The sequence below is a fragment of the Nuphar pumila genome, chromosome 14 (assembly GCF_984573655.1).
Source record: "Nuphar pumila chromosome 14, dmNupPumi1.hap1.1, whole genome shotgun sequence".
In the NCBI taxonomy this organism is placed as follows: domain Eukaryota; kingdom Viridiplantae; phylum Streptophyta; class Magnoliopsida; order Nymphaeales; family Nymphaeaceae; genus Nuphar; species Nuphar pumila.
Genome location: NC_143262.1, coordinates 12,295,981 through 12,316,620, shown reverse-complemented (window position 1 = coordinate 12,316,620; position 20,640 = coordinate 12,295,981). Strand labels below are relative to the sequence as shown.

General features: G+C 36.7%; 1 protein-coding gene across 1 annotated transcript; it reads left to right on the top strand.

Moving 5' to 3' along the window:
• Window positions 1–278: 278 nt before the first annotated feature.
• On the top strand, window positions 279–18,980 carry LOC149816403 (uncharacterized). Its single transcript, XM_089986882.1, has 8 exons — window positions 279–1,110; window positions 1,153–1,345; window positions 1,452–1,458; window positions 1,639–1,729; window positions 2,850–3,146; window positions 3,273–4,385; window positions 18,473–18,600; window positions 18,648–18,980. The coding sequence occupies exons 1-8, from the start codon at window positions 279–281 to the stop codon at window positions 18,978–18,980; spliced, it is 2,994 nt and encodes a 997-aa protein (XP_089843008.1).
• The last annotated feature ends 1,660 nt before the right edge of the window (window positions 18,981–20,640 follow it).

The window sequence follows — 20,640 nt, the reverse complement described above, 5'->3', positions numbered from 1 at the left end:
GCGGTTTCACTTTCCTTATTTCTCTTTTTGCTTTCTGGCATGTTTATCCCTTTACTTACTTTCCCTATCTCTGTGGGACTGTTATTATAAATACCTCCTCCTGTTGTACTCAAAAGTAAGAGAGAATAAAAGATGCATGATCTTCCTCCGTGGATGTAGGCTACACTGGCCGAACCACGTAAACTGTGTGTCTCTTCTTCAGTGTTTTTGATCTCTTCATGGTATCAAAGCCAGGTTCATTTCCTAAGCAAGGCTGATCGTCACGGGTGCTGAAGGTCATGGCGGATCACCAAGATTACTCCATTGGTGAAAACGCTGGACGGATCTCTCATGGTGAAGGATCTACCACCAAAGTCGTGGTTCACGAACAAGGTAATCCGAGTCTCAAGATCACCAATACTCTTTTAAATGGATTTAATTACCTTGCTTGGTCTAAAGCTGCTACTCTCTTCTTGAGTGGAAAATCCAAACTTGGTCTGATCAATGGAAGAAACCCTAGACCTCTTTTGAATGATCCTAAGTATGATGATTGGGAGTCCAACAATCATCTTGTAATGTCATGGCTCCTAAATTCTATGGAGCAAAAGATAGCAGATGGTTTCTTATTTCTTGAGACTGCTGAAGCCATATGGAATGCTGCCCGTGAACTATACAGCGAGCAATACAACATTGCTCGCATGTATCAACTTACTCAAGAGATCCGAAATCAAAAAAAGGGAACTACTCCTTTAAGCGAGTATTTGGGCACGTTGAAAGGAAAGTGGGACGAACTGGATTCCTACATTCCTTCCACCACAGATCCCTCGCAGATCAAAAAAATAAAGGAACAAGAAAGAATTTTTCAAATTCTTGCTGGTCTTGGAAATGAGTATGAACAACTCAGGAGTCAGATTCTCATGACCCAAGATCTTCCTTCTTTAAGTGTTGTCTGTTCTACTCTCATGCGTGAAGAATCTAGACGTCGAGCAATGGGAACTCATCATGAAATCGTTCTGACTGATGATGCTGAAAAAATAGACAAATCGGCTTTTATTAGTTCACGAACTAATGCTAATGAAACTGAAAATAAGTTTCAACTAATGGACCGAAAGCCACGGTGCTCTCACTGCCGTAAGGTGGGGCATACAAAAGAAAACTGCTGATTCATTATAGGTCATCCTGGAAAGAATGGTGGTTATAATCACAAAAGGAACTTTGATCAAAATGACTACAAAGGGAAGGCGAATCAGGTCTACGCTGAAGATAGCCAAGTTACATTGGAAAAATTGGCTGAGATGATTAAATGTCTTCAAGCTCAGAAGTCGGCTGGAATGGCTGTTGAAACAACAGAGCCGGCATTTGCTATGTAGGTATGATTCAAAAGTCTGATTGTTTTTGTAATATTCAATGGGTTGTGGACTCTTGACGAACCATGGCAATATCTGTAATAATCTTGTTTTATCCAAAAACAGCAATCCGGTTATTGCCGCCAATGGTTCTCATATACCGATCGAAGGAAAAGGCACTATTCGGCTGCTTGATCATAACTTGGATGCTCTATACATGCCAAACATTTCAGAAAATCTTCTATCAATAGCCAAAATTACAAAAGATCTAAATTGTTATGCCATTTTTTCTGACTCAAATGTGGTATTTCAGGACAAGACGACTCAGAAAACGATTGGTGAAGGAAGTCTTACTAATGGACTTTATCGTTTAAATATGATTGACAGAGCTCTCTTTGCAGGAAGTAATGAAGGAAATAAGTGGCATAGAAGGATGGGTCACCCTTCTTCTCGTGTTCTAAATTTTTTGTTTCCCAATGTTCAATTCAATAATAGTCTCTGTGACATTTGTCAGCATGCAAAAATGACCAGACCCGTTTTCTCCACTTCTGAAAGTGTTAGTAAAAATGTTTTTTGATCTGATTCATTCAGACGTATGGGGACCAGCTCCTATTGAATCCATTCTTGGATTCCGGTACTTTGTACTATTTATTGACGAGTACTCCAAAGTTACTTGGATCTATTTGATGAAAAGCAAGTCTGAAGTTTTCAATCACTTTAAGGCATTTTACAAAATGGTTGAAACTCAATATGCTCGCAAGATTAAAATGCTTTGTACTGACAATGGAACAGAATACATAAATCATTGGTTTGAGGAATTCATCAAAGATCAGGGCATTATTCATCAGACCTCTTGTGTTGACACCCCCCAACAAAATGGGGTCTCTGAAAGAAAAAATCGTCACTTACTTGAAGTTGCAAGAAGTCTTATGTTTCAAAGCAAGGTTCCAAAACAGTTATGGAACTTTGCTGTTGCCACGGCATGTCACATAATTAACCGAACGCCTAGTAGACTTTTAGGCTACAAGAGTCCTATTGAACTTCTGACTGGGTCCAAGACCAACATCCATTATTTTTGCACTTTCGGGTGTACTGTTCATGTATGGATTCCGCCTCATAAAAGAGACAAGCTTAGTCCCCGAACTAAGAAGTGTGTGTTCGTTGGATATAGCTCCAGCTCAAAGGGGTACAAATGCTATGATCCAGAAAGTGGTAAGCTACATGTGTCACGAGATGTATGCTTCAATGAAGATGTTCCTTTCTTTGTCTTAAATGATGTTTTTCAGGATAAAAGTCAGGGGGAGAACACTACTCAGACAATGGAGGACTATGACAATCTCCTTTGAACGATTGAGACTATCTTAGAGAGCGATCAGTCTGTTAATCAAACGAATTCTCCTATGAATGTTGATCCAAGAGAATCGACTGAAAGCTCCTCTCAACTCAGAAGATCTAAACGCGTTCGAAGCACTCCAAGGTATTTAGCTGACTATGAGACTTACTGCTCTACTGCCTGTCCCATAGAAAATCACATTGGTTATAACCATATCTCAAAAGGCTATGCCGTGTTCATCAAAGAGCTTGATAGCAGAAAAGAACCAGAAACTTACCTCAAAGCTAAAGATGACAAGAACTGGAGCAAAGCCATGGAAGAGGAGCTTGAAGCTTTAGAGAAAAATCATACATGGGATCTTGTGAAACTCCCTCAAGGGTTCAAGGCTGTGGGATGCACATGGCATTATCGATTAAAATTCAAGAGTGATGGAACCCTTGACCGATACAAAGCTCGTCTCGTAGCCAAAGGCTACACCCAAACTCAAGGTATTAATTACGAAGAGACCTTCGCTCCTGTTGCTAAAATGAATACTCTGCGCATTGTACTTTCTATTGCATGTAACTTTGATTGGACTCTTCATCAACTTGATGTCAAGAATGCATTCCTTCAAGGAGAGCTAGATGAAGAAATTTATATGACACTGCCACCTGGGCATCCTCAAGAAGGTACTGATTCTGTCTGCAAGCTTAATAAAGCCATATATGGTTTAAAACAATCTCCCAGAGCTTGGTATCTTAAGCTCAGCAAAGCTCTTGAGAAAATTGGATATTTCAAATGTCATACCGATAACACTTTGTTCATGAAGAAGAATAAAGTTAGTACTACATACATTCTCATATATGTCGATGACATCATTCTAACTGGTAATGATGCAAAAGAAATAAAAGACTTAAAGGAATATCTTCAAGTCACTTTTGATATCAAGGATCTAGGAAGAATCAAATATTTTCTTGGTATTGAGATAGCTCACTCCAACAAAGGGTTGTTCTTATCTCAGCGCAAATATGCTCTTGACATCCTTCGAGAAACTGGGAAGATTGGTGCTCGACCAGTTGATACTCCTATGGATTCTAATTATAAAATCAGTGCTCAACAGGATGAACCACAGGTTGACAAGGAAAGGTTTCAACGTCTTGTTGGACGATTAATATACCTTACTGTAACTCGTCCTGATATATGTTATGCTGTTAGCTATGTTAGCAGATTTATGCATGACCCCCGGGTGACTCATATGAATGTTGTTGATCGAATTCTTCGCTATATAAAAAGATCACCTGGACAAGGGCTTTGGTATAAAAGGAACAACAATGCTGACATCACTGTATTCACAGATGCAGATTGGGCGGGTGACATCCTGGATAGGAAGTCCACTACAGGGTACTGTGTGTTTGTCGGAGGAAACTTAGTCACTTGGAAGAGCAAGAAGCAGAAGGTTATAGCCAGGTCCAGTGCTGAGGCTGAATACCGTGCTATGGCGGATGGAGCCTGTGAACTCTCTTGGACAAAGAATCTTCTCAAAGAAATGGGGTTTTCCACAAAAGAACCTATCGATATGTTCTGTGACAATAAAGCTGCTATACATATCGTTGCTAACCCTGTCTATCATGAAAGAACTAAACACATAGAAATTGATTGTCACTATGTGAGGAACAAAGTTGTTGATGGAGAAATCAGAACTCTCTTCATTGAAGGCAATGAGCAAGTTGCTGATGGACTAACCAAAGGTATATCAAAGTCTGATCTACACCAAGCAATGAGTAAGTGGGGATGTCATGACATACATGCTCCACTTAAGGGGGAGTGAAGATCAATATCCTATTGTGGGAGATCTGGCGGTTTCACTTTCCTTATTTCTCTTTTTGCTTTCTGGCATGTTTATCCCTTTACTTACTTTCCCTATCTCTGTGGGACTGTTATTATAAATACCTCCTCCTGTTGTACTCAAAAGTAAGAGAGAATAAAAGATGCATGATCTTCCTCCGTGGATGTAGGCTACACTGGCCGAATCACGTAAACCGTGTGTCTCTTCTTCAGTGTTTTTGATCTCTTCATAAACATGCGACCTGTTTCCATATGCAAACAACGACAACCTTTATAAATTTCACTATATCCCATGAAGATGTAAGGGAATGACCTTGGTTCAAATTTATGTTTAGCATAATCTCAGAGATGTGGGTAACATTGAGAGCCAAAAACTTGCATATACGAATAATCGGGCTGCTACTGCTTAATTTTTTTTTTCAAAAGGTGAAACCATGCCTAGGGCTATGAAAGGAAGTCTATCTAAAATCTAAGAGGAACTTCAGCATAAAACATCATAGAGAGGCCTAATTCAACAATGCTTCGTCGCATGGTCATTATATTCTAGAGTTTTCAGGCTAGACTTTCTATGAACAATACCATGTTCTCTTAGGTATGTCTGAAGATTATTACCAATAAACTTGCCACCACCATCGGATTGAAAAATTTTAAGATTTTTTTTGAAATGGTTAACAACCATTTTATGAAAATCTCAAAACCGAGCAAAGAAATCAGATTTGGTTTTCAATGGACAAACCCATATGTAGCATGAGTAATCATCTATCAAAACTGCATAATATCTGAACCCTTGAACGGAAGCAATTGGGGGCTGAGCTCCATAAATCACAACGTACTTTTTCAAAGGGTTCTCTACAAGTAGACAATGAAGCAAAAAGGAGAAGCCTACACGACTTAGAACATATGCCTTTGTGCTTATTAACAAAACTTGAAATAAAATTTTGTTTACGCAAAAAATCAACTACTTTCATGTTGGGGTGTCCCAAGCACCGATGCCAAGTATCGAAGTCCACCTCCTTTTGTCGATTTGAGAAGAACACCTCCTTATTTCCCTATTCCAAGACATATAAATTGTCTTTTCTATGACCCGATGCTACCACTTTATGAGTTTTCCTGTCCTTTATCATTAAATGGTCAGCAAAAACTTCAAAAGTTAGATCTTGGTCTATACGGAGATAAGATTCTTCTTAATTTCTAGAACAACTAAGACATTATTCATATTCAACTTTCCATTCCTAGTATGTGATGATAGTGATCCAACATGGGTTATTTTAACATTATTTTCATCCCCAACCATGATTTTTTTGGGCCCATGATAAGAAACAGGGTGATTAAGATTACCTGGATCCACCATTATGTGAGAACTTGTGTCGGTGTTAATAAACCATGAGTCATCCTGATTATCAGATATCAACATAGCCAATGCTTGAGGGATATCTTTGGATTGATACATATGATTGAACCTGTGATAACACTTAAGAGCAGAGTGATTCAGTTTGAAACATATTTGGCAAGTGACTCTCTTGCCTTTCTGAATATTGTTTTGGCCCGAGTTTTGTTGATTTTTTCTTTGGTTATTTTGGTTTTCAACAGTTTGGTTGGAATTTTGATGCATCTGACAAGATAATTGCTGCCCAACTTGAGTGAATCCACACCCCCTGGAGGTCAATTGGTTGTAATAGCCACCTTTTTCATTATAACCCCTTCATGTTTTTGGGTAAAGAATGTCATATTTTGATCAACATTGCTATTTTTGCCCGGTTGCAACGACTTATTTCATGGCCTTGAAGAAGTGATACTAGCTGGCTATAAGTGGAAATGGGAGGCTTAATCATTGTGGTGACAAACGAATCATAGCTGCCACCGAGCCCATTTAATAATGAAAAGACCTTTTTTTTTATCGGACTCTGGCTTGCCAATTGCAGCCAATTCGTTGCAAATATTGTTAAGAGATGCAGTATATTCAGGGATGCTTTGGTTTCATTTACATTAGGGATTAGGTTTGCAGCTTAAGATTCAAATAGCACTCTCTCTCTTGAGAGTCTAAAGCCAACATTTCTTCAAGAGTACCATATCTCTGGTGACGATTCCAAACCAACAATGAATCTGTGTACCTCTTCAGACAAGGTACCAATGATCCATCTATGCAACAATTAGTGAGATTTCTTTCATGCTACAAATTGTCCAACAATATTTACTTGATCAACATAATGCTGACACTTGTTCTTTTAGTGAATTCCCTTTTTCAAGTTTTATTAAAAAAGGTCCCTGGCTACAAGTTTTAAAAAATTTGTGGGTGTGTCTGCTATCCATGTTAGAGACCATACAATGCTTACAAGCGCCAGTTTGGAAGTAACAAATGTATCTTTTTAGGGTATGGTGGACAACATAAAGATTATATCTGTTTTGATATTTCCAGTGAAATGGTGAGGATCATCAGAAATGTCAATTTTGATGAAGAAGTTTTTTTCCTATAAAACGTCTCCTAAAGTTACCCCTGCTACATACTTTTCATATACAAACAAGAAAAAATAAAAAACCTTAAACATGCATTTATATGGGACAAAATTTTGCAAGAAAAAGTAATTTCAAAATATGGCTGCGATTCAAATAAGAGATTTCATAATTATGTGACTTTCACAAATTTCATGATCCTCGCAGGTTTTTTGTGCAAAACTCGTCACGAGTTTCACAAATTGTTTGGGTTTTTGCATTATTTTTTGGAATTTTGCAGCCTCATATGCAATTTTATTGATGAGTTCCGTGGGTGTATTATTTTAGGGTCATGACGTGCAAAAATCATAAATTGGCACTTGAAGGGGTAAAAGAGATAAGAAAAAATGAGAACCTACGATATTGTTCATTCGGTAGATTCAATAAATTGTGAGACATTTTAGGAAACACATCATTCTCACTGTACAGTACAATCATTTTTTGTATAAAAAATTAAAAAATATAGGCAAAAAATATTTAAAAATGTGTGCACCATACATATCTTAAACAAGCATAGCAGGAACATCACCATTTGTCTCCCACCACTACTAGCATGAATGTTCCTTTTCTATCATTTTAATCTTATGCGAGAAGTGTTAAATTACTGCTGATAATCTTGTTTAACACCATTTGTCAATCACGGTGGTGCAGAGGAGGAAGATGAAGACGGAGAAGACAGCAAAGTGGCATACCAAATGAGATGTATTGAGGCCTTACGTGAGTCGCTCTAATGCAAAAGGATTTTTTTTTATATTAAGTGGAGGATTTTTTTTCCATAAAAAATCTGAATTTTTAGAAAAAAGATAGATGAAAAAGTTACAAAATTTTCTTTCTCACTTCAACTTTTCATATCATTTTCATGCTTCCAAACGTAAGTTTAGTAGAAACTGACCTTTGGATCATGTTTTTAATATACCAAAATTTGAAACCTTAAAAAAATATAACTTTAATTAAAAAAAAATTATGATTCAAAAGTTGATTCTTACTATTTTGACCATATTGAACACATCTATGGGGTCAGATTTGGTCAAACTAACCTCCCATTAGGAGTTCCCACTAGGGGGTTCCTTATCCGCGAGGGTAGCAAATGTTATCTCATATATATATATATATATATATATATATATATATATATATATATATATATATATATATATATATATATATATATATATATATATATATATATATATATATATATATATATATATATGACACTATTACAATTAGAATTATATGTATTTTATATATCTATCTCTATGCTACTTATAAAGGAGCAAGTGGGGGCATTAGGGAGCCAAAAGTTAGTTGTATTATAACATTTCAAAAATTACAAAGAGTGCGTATTGGGTTGAATGTCATTTATTAAATTGTTTACTTTTTTTGTTTTTATAGGAGATACCCACATTGCACAACATTTTGCAAAATGATATTCTCTAAAAAAGGCTAATTTACTAAATTGATTATGGTTTAATGTATTTTATAGAGAGTATATAAGAAAGCTATCCTATGAGGACCTTAAAGAGGGATATTAGGAAAGCTATTCAGGGAATCCTATGGGAGAAAGGAATTCTGAAAGTTAATTAGATGTGAATCTTACTAGGAAGAGAGAGAGAGAGAGAGAGAGAGAGAGAGAGAGAGATTAGGTTACCAATCTGTAGGCTAGAGGTGCAACCAAGTCAAATTAGGGATTTTACACCCATTTCTTGGATCGGGTCTAACAGTTAGACCCAAACCCGACCTAGTTTTATTTGGGTTTGGGTATAGCTAATTTTAAAGACCTATACGAGTTAATGGGTTCAGGTGTAAATCAGTTTGGGCTTTAGAATAGACTTTTTTTACTTGGACCTAACAGATATACTCAAGCCCAACCGAGTTTGACTTGGGTCCGGATTCAGGTTCAAGTATGGATTCTGAGTTTGGGTATGACTGGAAATTATGGACTCATATGGGTTAAGATGTTTAATTTAAAAAAATCAGATAAGTTTCAAACGGGTCGGGTCTAAATATTACTAAGATGCCGACTTGTAAGAGTTAATCAGTTCAGATGTATTTTTTTAATGAAAGTTCAGGTGTACAAATTAGGTTGAATATAAATGAGTGGATTTATTTTAGTGCAAGTTCTATTAGGATTTTTAACTTTTTAGAGTTAGAAAAATCTTTATCATAAAAGAAATCTATTAAATTAATGATAATTATATTTTATTAATGATGATTATATTTAAACGTTTCATGATTGGAATTTAATTTAAAAAAATCAGATAAGTTTCAAACGGGTCGGGTCTAAATATTACTAAGATGCCGACTTGTAAGAGTTAATCAGTTCAGATGTATTTTTTTAATGAAAGTTCAGGTGTACAAATTAGGTTGAATATAAATGAGTGGATTTATTTTAGTGCAAGTTCTATTAGGATTTTTAACTTTTTAGAGTTAGAAAAATCTTTATCATAAAAGAAATCTATTAAATTAATGATAATTATATTTTATTAATGATGATTATATTTAAACGTTTCATGATTGGAATACTTTATGTTCCGTTAAGATAAAAAAATGGGTTGGGTATAAAACTGTTTTGGGTACACAGCGACTTCGAGTTCAGGTAAGTTTTGGTATAAAACCCGGGTCAAATCTATATTTTACATACGCAGAACCAATCTGATTTTTAGACAGTTCCAAATTGTAAACCCGATCAATGCTATTAAAATCATATTGGACCCTGAATTGATTTTCAAAACGATCCAGGGGATCGGCCTATTCCGATTCTGAACCCAATCGAATTGAATCAGCCAAATTTTAACCAGCATATGACGTGTCACAAAAAATTAAAAATATTAAAAAATATTTTTTGCCACTTTTAAAAGTATTTAAAAATAAGCCAAATAAGCTTGATTTTGTATCAATTTTTTGGCTATATCATATGAATTGGCCAATTCGCAATGTTATTGACAACATTGGACCTAACCCAAACCCATGGATCTATCCAAATCAGGTTAGTTCAGTTACACCCGACCCAGTTACACCCTTAATGGAGACATTAAATTTTATTATTCTCTCTCTATCTCTCTCTCCTAAAAATATATTAAAAGTTCTGTTTATAGATAATTTTTCAAATTGTGGAAATTAGCATTATTATTTGATGATAATGTTTACTCATCATGTTCGATCAGTGTCTTTACTCGTCAAATTTGATTTTTGTGTAGATAACCCGTTCGTAAGGGCGGGTCTCTCTCTCTCTCTCTCTCTCTCTCTCTCTCTCTCTCTCTCTATCTATATATATATATATATGCACTATTCTCTTTATTCATTACACCAAAAATATATATTTCACGTAAAATATATACATATTTTATCTATACGAGCCCACAAGAGCAGACTGTTTATATTCCTTTAGAATTATTGCTAGTTAGGAATACCTGGATTGGGAAGCTTAGATTAGTTTTACTGGGTGAATATAGGCTGATTTGAGATCCTGCGTGGTCGTTAGAAAGTGGATTTCTCCTATGCTTTTAAATCTTTTTGTTCTGATTTCTTTTTTTGATATTTATACTGAGAAAGCGCCTCTAGGAACAGAGACCTAGCCGCCTTGGCTTTGCCTGATGCGGTCACTGTCTTGGCAGTATAAAACTCTGTGAGCTTACCCCTTGTCCTCAGAGAGTCGCCAAGCTTTCACTTGTGCAAGGAGTGCAGTCCATGAGATTTGAACCTAGACGGCCTGCATAGCTGACTAGGGCCCATCCCACTAAGCCAAATCCCTTTGGGGTTTTTTGTTCTGTTTTCTGCACTCGTTCCACTGTGATCATTTCTTCTGTTTGTTGTTGTGTACTGATAACTGACTGTCCCCATTTAAGTGTACTCGTTTCATCTCCAACATGCATGATCATAGCATGGAATGGATTCAACTGGCGACAACAGCATCTGAAGGAAATGCTCCACAATATGATTGCACAAATATTTGTGCATCAAGCACCTGATCACCCTCCATCTTGGGGACTGGGCCTGTCAGTTGTGGGGCCCAAGGCCTGATGGAGGGCGATCAGGTGCTTAATGCACAAATTTTGTGCCATGTGATTGCACCCTATCCGGACTCACCAATCAACCCCCTCCGCACTGTTGGCGCCACAGCCTGCACTAATCTAGGACTGCTAATTCCAGTTCCATCAAGTGACGTGTGGTGGAGATTGAATGTAACCATTGACCAGTTTCGTACAGTGTGACCTGATGTGCCATCGTTCTGTTCAAATCAATTTACATGGGGATGCCAATGGACCGGGGCGGGGGATAAGGTCTCCACCACCACCCCACACACACACACACAACCCTGTCCCGTCTCAAAATCCTACTCTCCATCCTCTCACGGGTTTTGATTTTAACCTTCATCCTAGCCTCTATCCCCATTTCATGTTATCCATCCCCGGTCCGAACGGGACGAGGCGGACTGGGCCCATTTCCCCAGTCCACTGCCATCCTTAAGTTTAGATCTATAGTTAGGTTCATGAGGGACACTGAACCACAGACCCTATGAATAATTAAGGTCATGGCGCTTTTATTGTCTAAGAGAAAAGCTCATAAAGACGATGATTATAAAAGGCTTGTAACATCAAATTCATAAACCTTCGTAAGCATGTAAAAGCAACTGCTTTATTCACATATAGGCATTAATCATTTGAAAGAAAATCGGGTTAAGAGATAAAAGGAGAAAAATTATGCATTCTGGTCTTTTTGAGAGTGTAGATGTTTGGAAATCCATTAGTAGCATGTGCAACTCATCTTGTGTAGTTAGCACAAAATATGAAGATATTTAAGTTGAGAGAACAAAATAGGTCTCTAGTTCTGGATCTGAGGCAGGATGAATTTTCTGATATATTACTCACTATAAGAAAGCCTGTTAAGTGACTAGTGTTGAAATTAATTTGTAATCACATTGAGTTAGAATAAAAATATTCATTTGAGTGAAATAGCCTACGTAGGGTGCCTCTTGTGCGTGTTTTGCATATTTTCAATTAGTTCCCTACAATAAAAAAAATATTCCTTACAAGTTCGCCCATTTCAGTAAAATTTCTATTACCTGTGTGTTCCCTTCTCTTCCTCTCCAAAATCCAGATTCATTTTATTAACATACTTTCGTTGCACCAACAATTAGTGACATAAATACTATTCTCCAAACTAGATGTCTTTTGGGTTCATTACTTGAAAGGAAAATAAATTTAACAAAGCTAGATTTCATATAATTAACTAGATATTAACAGCATTTTTTTTGAAAGAAAATTAGATATTAACAGCGTTGAGCACTTCTTTGAGTTTTTACTTAGCCCTGGACTCTTTTTCCCCAATACTTCTTCTTAGTGGTTTGTTTAGAAGTTGTGTATTCTTGTCTTTCACTTTTTTGGTACAAAATAATTATCGATGCAAAAATGATGAATAAAAGGAATTCATTTGTTATTATTTCCTTTGATTTTTCTAGAATAAAATTTAACAAGACACTTCTAAATGATATGCATGAAATTTACAGTAATAAGTTCCAGATTTTCTATTAAAATTATCATGGTCTACATGCAACAAAATGAATTAAGTTTTGAAAGTTTTACAATTGTTTGTGCACCTTTAGGTATTAATTAGGTAACACTTATCATGATTTTATCCTTTTTCTGAAGAAGAAACTTTGATTTTGCAATTGTTAATTATATAACGATTGAAACCCTTTACAATGTATTTTCTTTTGAAAATATTTATAACCAAGTAGTAGGGATGGCAGTGGACCCGGGCCCCGCCCCTTGGAGATGGAGGTTAAAATCAAAACCCGTGCAGGGATGGAGGAGGGGATGGACTTACACTTTCCTCCCGCCCCGCCCCATCCTCGATCCCCGCCTTGCCCCACCCCACGATCCTTCTTTAGAGATGACAGTGGACGAAGGGAAACAAAGCCCCGCCCCGCCTTGCCCCGTTTGGAACAGGGATGGAGGCGGGGATGGAGGTTAAAATCTAAACCCGTGCAGAGATGAAGGTGGGGATGGAGGGTAGGATTTTGAGACCGGGCGGGGGTGGAGACCTTGTCCCCCGCCCCCGTCCACTGCCATCCCTACCAAGTAGGTGCCTGTTGAGGATAGTCTGCATCATAGAACATGACAAAACGTTATGACAACATGACAGGTACATCTGCTCACCATAATCAACAAGTAATGATTCAATGGTCAAATGAATGACACCAGCAGTACTGCTCAACAAACTTCAGTTGGGCCCTTGAAAAATATTTTCCTAATCCACTTTCCATTACTTAGGATCGACTCTTGGACTGACTTTGATCTACTGAGTGTATTTGCAAAGTGTTAAGATTCTTTTATTTATATATCATGGATTTAAGTTCCTTTTGGCATCCCATGAAACTTGGTGCAGTTAATGCATGCCAATCGGTTCAACTACTACAACTGCTACTAGTATTATTATTAAGAATTTTTTGTGGAAACCACAAACAAACACCAAACAAAAACAAGATAAAGAGAAGAAGAAAACAGTAGAAGACACAAGAATTACCTGGTTCGGAACTCAGACCTACGTTCATGGGTGAAGGAGCAAAAATCCACCAGCAAGATGAGAAATAACACAATGGTGAGATACAGAGCTCTCGAGTCCCTAATCCACAATACACTCTAAAACTCTCATACCTAACTCTCAAAGGAGGCAGTTATACATATAAAGGGAATAAAACCTTAACCGGTAGGGAAAAAAATTACAAAACTATATAGGCCTCGGGCCTAAGAGCTCTATCCTTCCGATACCACCACAAACCTCACTCAAAATTCATATTGTACGGTCACCAAAATATTTTCAGATCAATTCATGGATAGGAGCAAGTCCAAAATTCAAGACACCCACAATGAATTCAAATTTCACATTACGCTCAAAATTCCCCTCCCCAATTCCTAATTAGTAAAACATTGTACAATTTGAATGGAATCATATATATATATATATATATATATATATATATATATATATATATATATATATATATATATATATATATATATATATATATATATATATATATATATATATATATATATATATATATATATCCAGATTGGCATATACAGAAAAAGGAAAAAAAGAAGCACATCTACCGGTTTTGGACTTAGAAAACTTTGGAGTTCAAGAACTTGGTCATGTTTCATCTGATAGCACCAAACATAGCCTTGAGAAAAGTATAACAACCCTAATAACTGCTATGTGGTAAGTGGTTCACAAAAATGAGAAATATGAGAACGTTTTGTCTACGTCAAAGTTCCTATTACAGGGAAAGCAACATATTATCGATGAGGCCATATCAAAATTTGCTGTAGAGCATCTTTCAGGTGTTGAAAACAAGCAATCTTTTTATCTGCTAGCTGCTTCAGGACCAAAATCAAAACGACCAAACAAAAGGAAAAGAAGACGATTTGGTGGCATGGATCTCACAACAACTTACACCAAAACCACATTATTATATGGATTGACAACCCTAGTTGTTGGGAGAATATTGCCTCTCTTTTCCTTTTTCCCTTTGTATGCATGAGATGACGTGACATGTTGATACGCCAATCTCAATACAACGTTAGGTAGAGGGAATCTCAAGGCCCTTGGGCCCAGGCCCCAGGGTGGTCGTGGGGCCCCAACGGGGTTTTTTCTCGCTTCTGCAAGGGTTCCTCGTCATCAAAACAAACTAAAAGAGAGTAGGAGATTATTTTTTTTTGTATCCAAAAAGAACGCCTAGCATATAAACTTGAAACTGATACCAAAAAAAAATTAAAAAACCTCTTAAACCACCTTCTGTTATATCCAATCTGGGTGTTTTCCCAATTAGCATTAGGGAAGAAAATAGTTCTTTTAATTGTTTTAATCTAGGATTGGATTCTGATTGGGAACAGAGTACATGCTCTAACCGACTGAGCTATTCCAGACCTTCCTCTAGTGCATATGCCTCATGGTTCAGTGACCCGAACCAAAATCAGGTTGAGGGAACCATGGTTCCTACAATAGGTATATGAAAGAAAGAAAAACTCACTGCAAATCAAGCAAAGCACACAAGCAATTACGTGGTTCGGCAATGTGCCTACATCCACGAGAGAGAGAGAAGGAGCGTTTTTCATTACTGTTACCACACACAATGTTATAAGATGGGTGAAAATATATAAGATCGATATCCCAACAAATGTGGAAGGATATCTTTCTAAGAATACGGCTAAACCCAAGAGGAACAAACAAAAAGAAAAGTACAAAGATAAGAATAAAGATAAGGCATCTCCTCCAAAATATTACGGACTTTCCTAACAGTATCTGTAGGATTTTACATTCAAATGCACTCCATTTGTCAGCTCTCTATATTTATATCACATAAGAATGATGGCAATATTCCAGGTTATATATGAGATCTAAGCAGGACCACGTCCAAGGCATACTCTTAAAAGTATGACTCATAATGACCATACCTCTCAATTAAGCTTATCAGGAATGCTCTATGGAGCCTAATCATTATTAATTGGAGAGATTGCGCTGATTAATAATTGAATATCTGTTGCTAAAGAAATGAAAAATAGAAAAGAAAAGCGATACCGCTAGTTGGCAAAACGATTCAAGACACAAGAAAAGAGTTATTTGGAAACTTTGAACATTTTTTGCAACAATAAACTCCAAGGAATACCAAAACCGTACCATCTTATCGATATGTGAGAAAATAAGTTTTTTAACCAAATTTCTTTGAATTCAAGAGAGGATCGTGATTCTTAACGTACAGTTCAAATTAACTGGCTAATCTACATTTTCATGCAGCCTATCTTACTAAAGTTATCGTAGTAAACAAAATGAAGGCATCCATAAATTTGGTCACCCTTGGTTTATGTTTTGCTGCTCATTGATTAATATGACTATATTTCTTTTATTACCATAGTCCATTTAAAGGTCATTACTTTAGACCCACTACATGGTTCAGAGCCGGACCTGTAAAGAGGCCAATGAGGCTTGGGCCTCAGGGCCCCTGGGCCCAAAAAAAAAAATTAGGGGCCCATTGTTTAGGTAGTTTATATAAATATTTTATACATTTTTATTTAATATAATATAAATATTTAAAATATTATATTTGTTTAATGTGAATGCAAATTTTATTGTTATTTTGATTCTTTAAAAAAAAAACCCGGAGGCGCTGCCCCTGAACTTCTACTGTTAATAGGGGGCCATGTTTTCCCTCTGCCTCAGGCCCCATAAAACACAGGTACGGCTCTGCATGGTAGACATGCTTTGTTGATGGGATGCACATCTACCAACTCTCCCGGGTCAGCTGTCAACCTCATTAGGTAGGGACCGACTCTAGCACAAGCACACACACTCTCTCTCTCCTTTTTTTTTTTTTTTTAGATGTTTTCAGTCAAATAGTAGTTAAAGATATTCCCTGCTTTCTCTATAAAAGGTACCCACACGGCCACACCCTTAACATCCTCAAGCACCTATCAACCCCCCCCCCCCCCCTCTCTCTCTCTCTCTAACTAAATGCCTATGGCATACACAACCTTGGCTGTCCTTACTTTGTGTTCACTGATCATTCAAATTTCTGCAACGGATTATACCGTCGGTGACAGCAATGGATGGGTGCAGGGAATGGATTTCACTCAGTGGGGTAGTGGCAAAACCTTCCTTGTTGGGGACAACCTCAGTAAGTGTCACTCTAGTCTCCCTATCATACATCTCTGAATTTGTGCATTACTGAATTGAAAAAATCTGTCTAACTTTTCAACTATTTACAAAAATTTACCTAATATTTTCGTAATTACATTCAGCCACCTGCTTTTTTAACTTATGCTTCAAAGAAATGCTTCGTCTAAAAATCATTCAGCTAGCTTGTTTAGCCAAATGACTTGACTGAAACTGCCTCACTGTTGATTTGTTTAACGAAGTCCACAACATAGGATGAGCTGTTTCACAAAAAAAAGAAAGAAAGACAAAATTACGTTGTTCAGTTCAGGTGGCCATTTGAGATAAAGTAGGCAGTTGAACTTAATAACCAAATATGTTGGGCAGCTTTTCATGAATTTTGTAAATGTAACAACAATACCACATTTCTCTATTGCATGGAATATATGTATATATGAAAATGAAAACCTCCCCAATGGAAAACCCTCCCAAACCTCTCCAGTTGACGGTTTATTGGATTTTTGGTGTATTTTTTAAAATTCTGACCATACAATTTATATGCTTGTTTTTATAGGAATCAGTTTTTGAAGCATTTGATTTCAATGCATGGATAGGTTTTTATAAGTTTCAAAATCAACAGTGTACAATTTTCATAAATTTTTGAGGCTGCAAATGCCATTTTTTCTATCCAAAATTCATGATTCGAGTATCGATTTTATAGTAAATCAATCATGCTCAACACATCTGTAGGCTCAGAATTTTGAAAAAAATAAAAAAAAAATCCATTGAGAAGGTTTGGAAGGGTTTTTATTGGGGAGGTTTTCATTCCACACACACACTTGTATATATATATATATATATATATATATATATATATATATATATATATATATATATATATATATATATATATATATATATATAGAGAGAGAGAGAGAGAGAGAGAGAGAGAGAGAGAGAGTATGTTAACTGAAAATATGTGAACTGGTGTGAACTAGGCATTTCTCACACTTTTTTTAGCAAATCCAACCCTCAAATGCATTCAGTGTGGTCCATTTGCTAGAAATGGACTCTTGGATCATGTATTTTTTATGAAAATACGATTTTTGGATGCTTGAATATTTATGAAAGTTTTGAATGGTTGATTTTCAATTCTTAAAAGATTCTTCTTATGCATCATAATTGGATGATCTTAGAGTCTGTTTCTATAAAACAAAGAATCTAGATCACACTGGAAGGTAAAACTTAAGAAAAAAATAAAAAAAAACCTATGAAAATATCGGTTCATAGTCTAATTAATATATATATATATATATATAAAAGCTATGACAACATCAGTTTTTTTTCTCATAAAAACATGTTTTCTAATAAAAAAACATGATCCAAGAGTCAATTCCTACTAAATTGAGCATACTGAACACATCTATGAGGGTTAGATTATGTCAAACCAATTTATTGTTACAATTGATTGTACCAAATATAAACCTTATTTATATAGAATTTATTTATTTATTTATTTGTTTCAATCCGACCTCATAGATGCATTCAACTTGGTCAATTCGTTAGGGATCCATCCTTGGATCACATTTATTTGATGAAAGAATAATGTTCTTAAATTTTAAAGTCAATTTTTTTTTTTATAAACTTACAGCCATTGATTTTTTATTCGTTGAAAAACCTGTACACATTGAAATCTGGTGATTCAAAAGCTGATACCTACTAAACCAATCATGCAGAACACATTTATAGTGTGAGATTTGACAGAAACAACAATAAAGTGCTAACCCTTGTTGAAGTCGTTCTACTTCTGACTGTTAGTTTGGTTCATAAAACTTGGTGGCAGTTTTCAACTACGCCTCACCACCGCATACCGTGCTCGAGGTATCTTCTGCAGACTACGACAGCTGCTCGGTGGGCAGCCATCTTAACAGCGACACCAGCAGCGGCGCCACCACCATCCCTCTTCAATCGGTTGGGACTCACTACTACATCTGCGGCACAACCAGCCATTGCAACAGTGGCATGAAGATGTCTGTTACAGTTTCAGCAGCAAACACTCCCACCACACCCGCTACTACTCCCTCCGACCCCTCGACGACCCCGACAACCACCACGCCGTATCCGACTACGCCTTCGACGACCACCATGCCGTATCCGACTACACCTTCGACGATCTTTCCGCCTACAACAACAACGACGAGGAATCCAACCACCTATTCTTATGGAGGCTCTGCTCCATCTGGTCTCCTAGGCTCGAGCTTACTGATGGTCGTAGGAGCCATGGTTGCCGCCGCTGTTGCACTTCTTCAATGAGTTGTCAGGGGAGAGACAGTGCCATGAGTGTTCCTTGATGTTTACATGCCCTATATTCTTCCTCCCTTTACCTCCTCCTCTAGTGTTTTTTTTCTGTATCTTGATTCTCAGCTAGGCTTTGTGTGGTTGGTTGTCACTGTTGAACATTGTGTATGATTTAACATGAGAGAGAGAGTTGTTTGCATTATCAGTCTCTTGCAAAAGATTGCATATTTAAAAAAAAAAATTATAACCTGGGAAAATCACTTCACTCACCAAAATAATTGGTGTAAAACCCTAGGTGGCCCTTGCCAATAGTGAGTACACTCAGCTTCAACCCATGGGTTTTGAACAAAATTGTCAAACTATGAAGTAGGAACGGGGAGGCAAGACATCCTAAAATTTATAGGAAGCGAGAAGTAAGGAATCGATATGACAATCAATGGAAAACAAAATAGAATCAAGTGTAAAGCTAATAAAAACTAAAACAAAATTATTTATTTCTAAATTTTGTGTTTTTAATAAAAGCATTAAATTTTTGTCAAAATCTAAAAATGATGGTTATCAATTTAGAGAACATGAGAAGAGAGTGAGAAGTGTAAAAAGTACAAAGAAAACATGAAAAAGAAGAACAAAAAAAATATAGAAAGCATGTAGAGAAACATAAAAGAAACAACGGAGAAGTATATGAGAATGGTGAAAAAATCGAGATTCTCATCAAGTTTCAGAAGTCAGAGTAGCACACTTTTGAAATGAGTTTTTTAAAAGAATGCTTCTCACCTGTTTAAGAAGCTTCCAATAACTATGGTTTTGATCTCATGACATCCATTCAAGTTAGTGACTTTCATGAGTCACCCCTACAAGATGTGTGGAGCCTTTGTGGGTGAGGGCAGATCAGGTGCAATGTAATTGAACACTTTTAGCATTCTGCTGCACCTGATCAGCCTCAATCTTTGGGATACAGCCTGTCAGCTGTCGGACCCAACAAAAGATGGTGTATGATCAGCTGCAGCACCACACTTAAAGTGTGAAATCACATTGCACCTGATCCTCCCTCCCTGTGGGTTGCATATTTTCATATTACTAGTGATTGAGTGACCCATAATATGTTCTGAAAAGCAAGCCTGCAACTTCGTGTTGCCAAACAGACACAAAATCAGAGACACTTTTGTATATTAACATAAAGGGAGGAGACTTTCTGAATCAGGGCATGAGATTAAATTACTGTACATCGACCCTTATTTCAACCTCAAACTGTTGTCTAGTTATTATTTTTTCTTTTCTGTTCAAAATCATTATGCTTTTGCCTAATGGTTGTTTAGTCCAATCAATAGTTCATAAGATCCTAAAGAGTTTCAAGTCCAAAAGGACCAAGTTTTTTTAAGTTGGAAGTTAGATATTTGAGTTAGAGGGAGGAATAGAACGGCCATACATTTCTGTGAAAAGTTAAAATCCACCCTGGTTCGACGGATACGGCACCCAACTACCTGATCCTGTCTCTATTAGTGACGAACCAATCACTACACCAAAAAGCATCCAAGGCGACTATTTTTTGCCTCTTCTGATGACATTTGTTCTATAAATGCACTTCTCTGATAAATGAAATGGAGAGTTGGTATTTGGCTCCCATCAGTTTTCTGTAGGAGCAGTTTGGCGTTTGGTGAAGACACTGGAGTACTTTTTTGATGATTTTAGTTGTGAGTGGGCTCTTTGCAACCA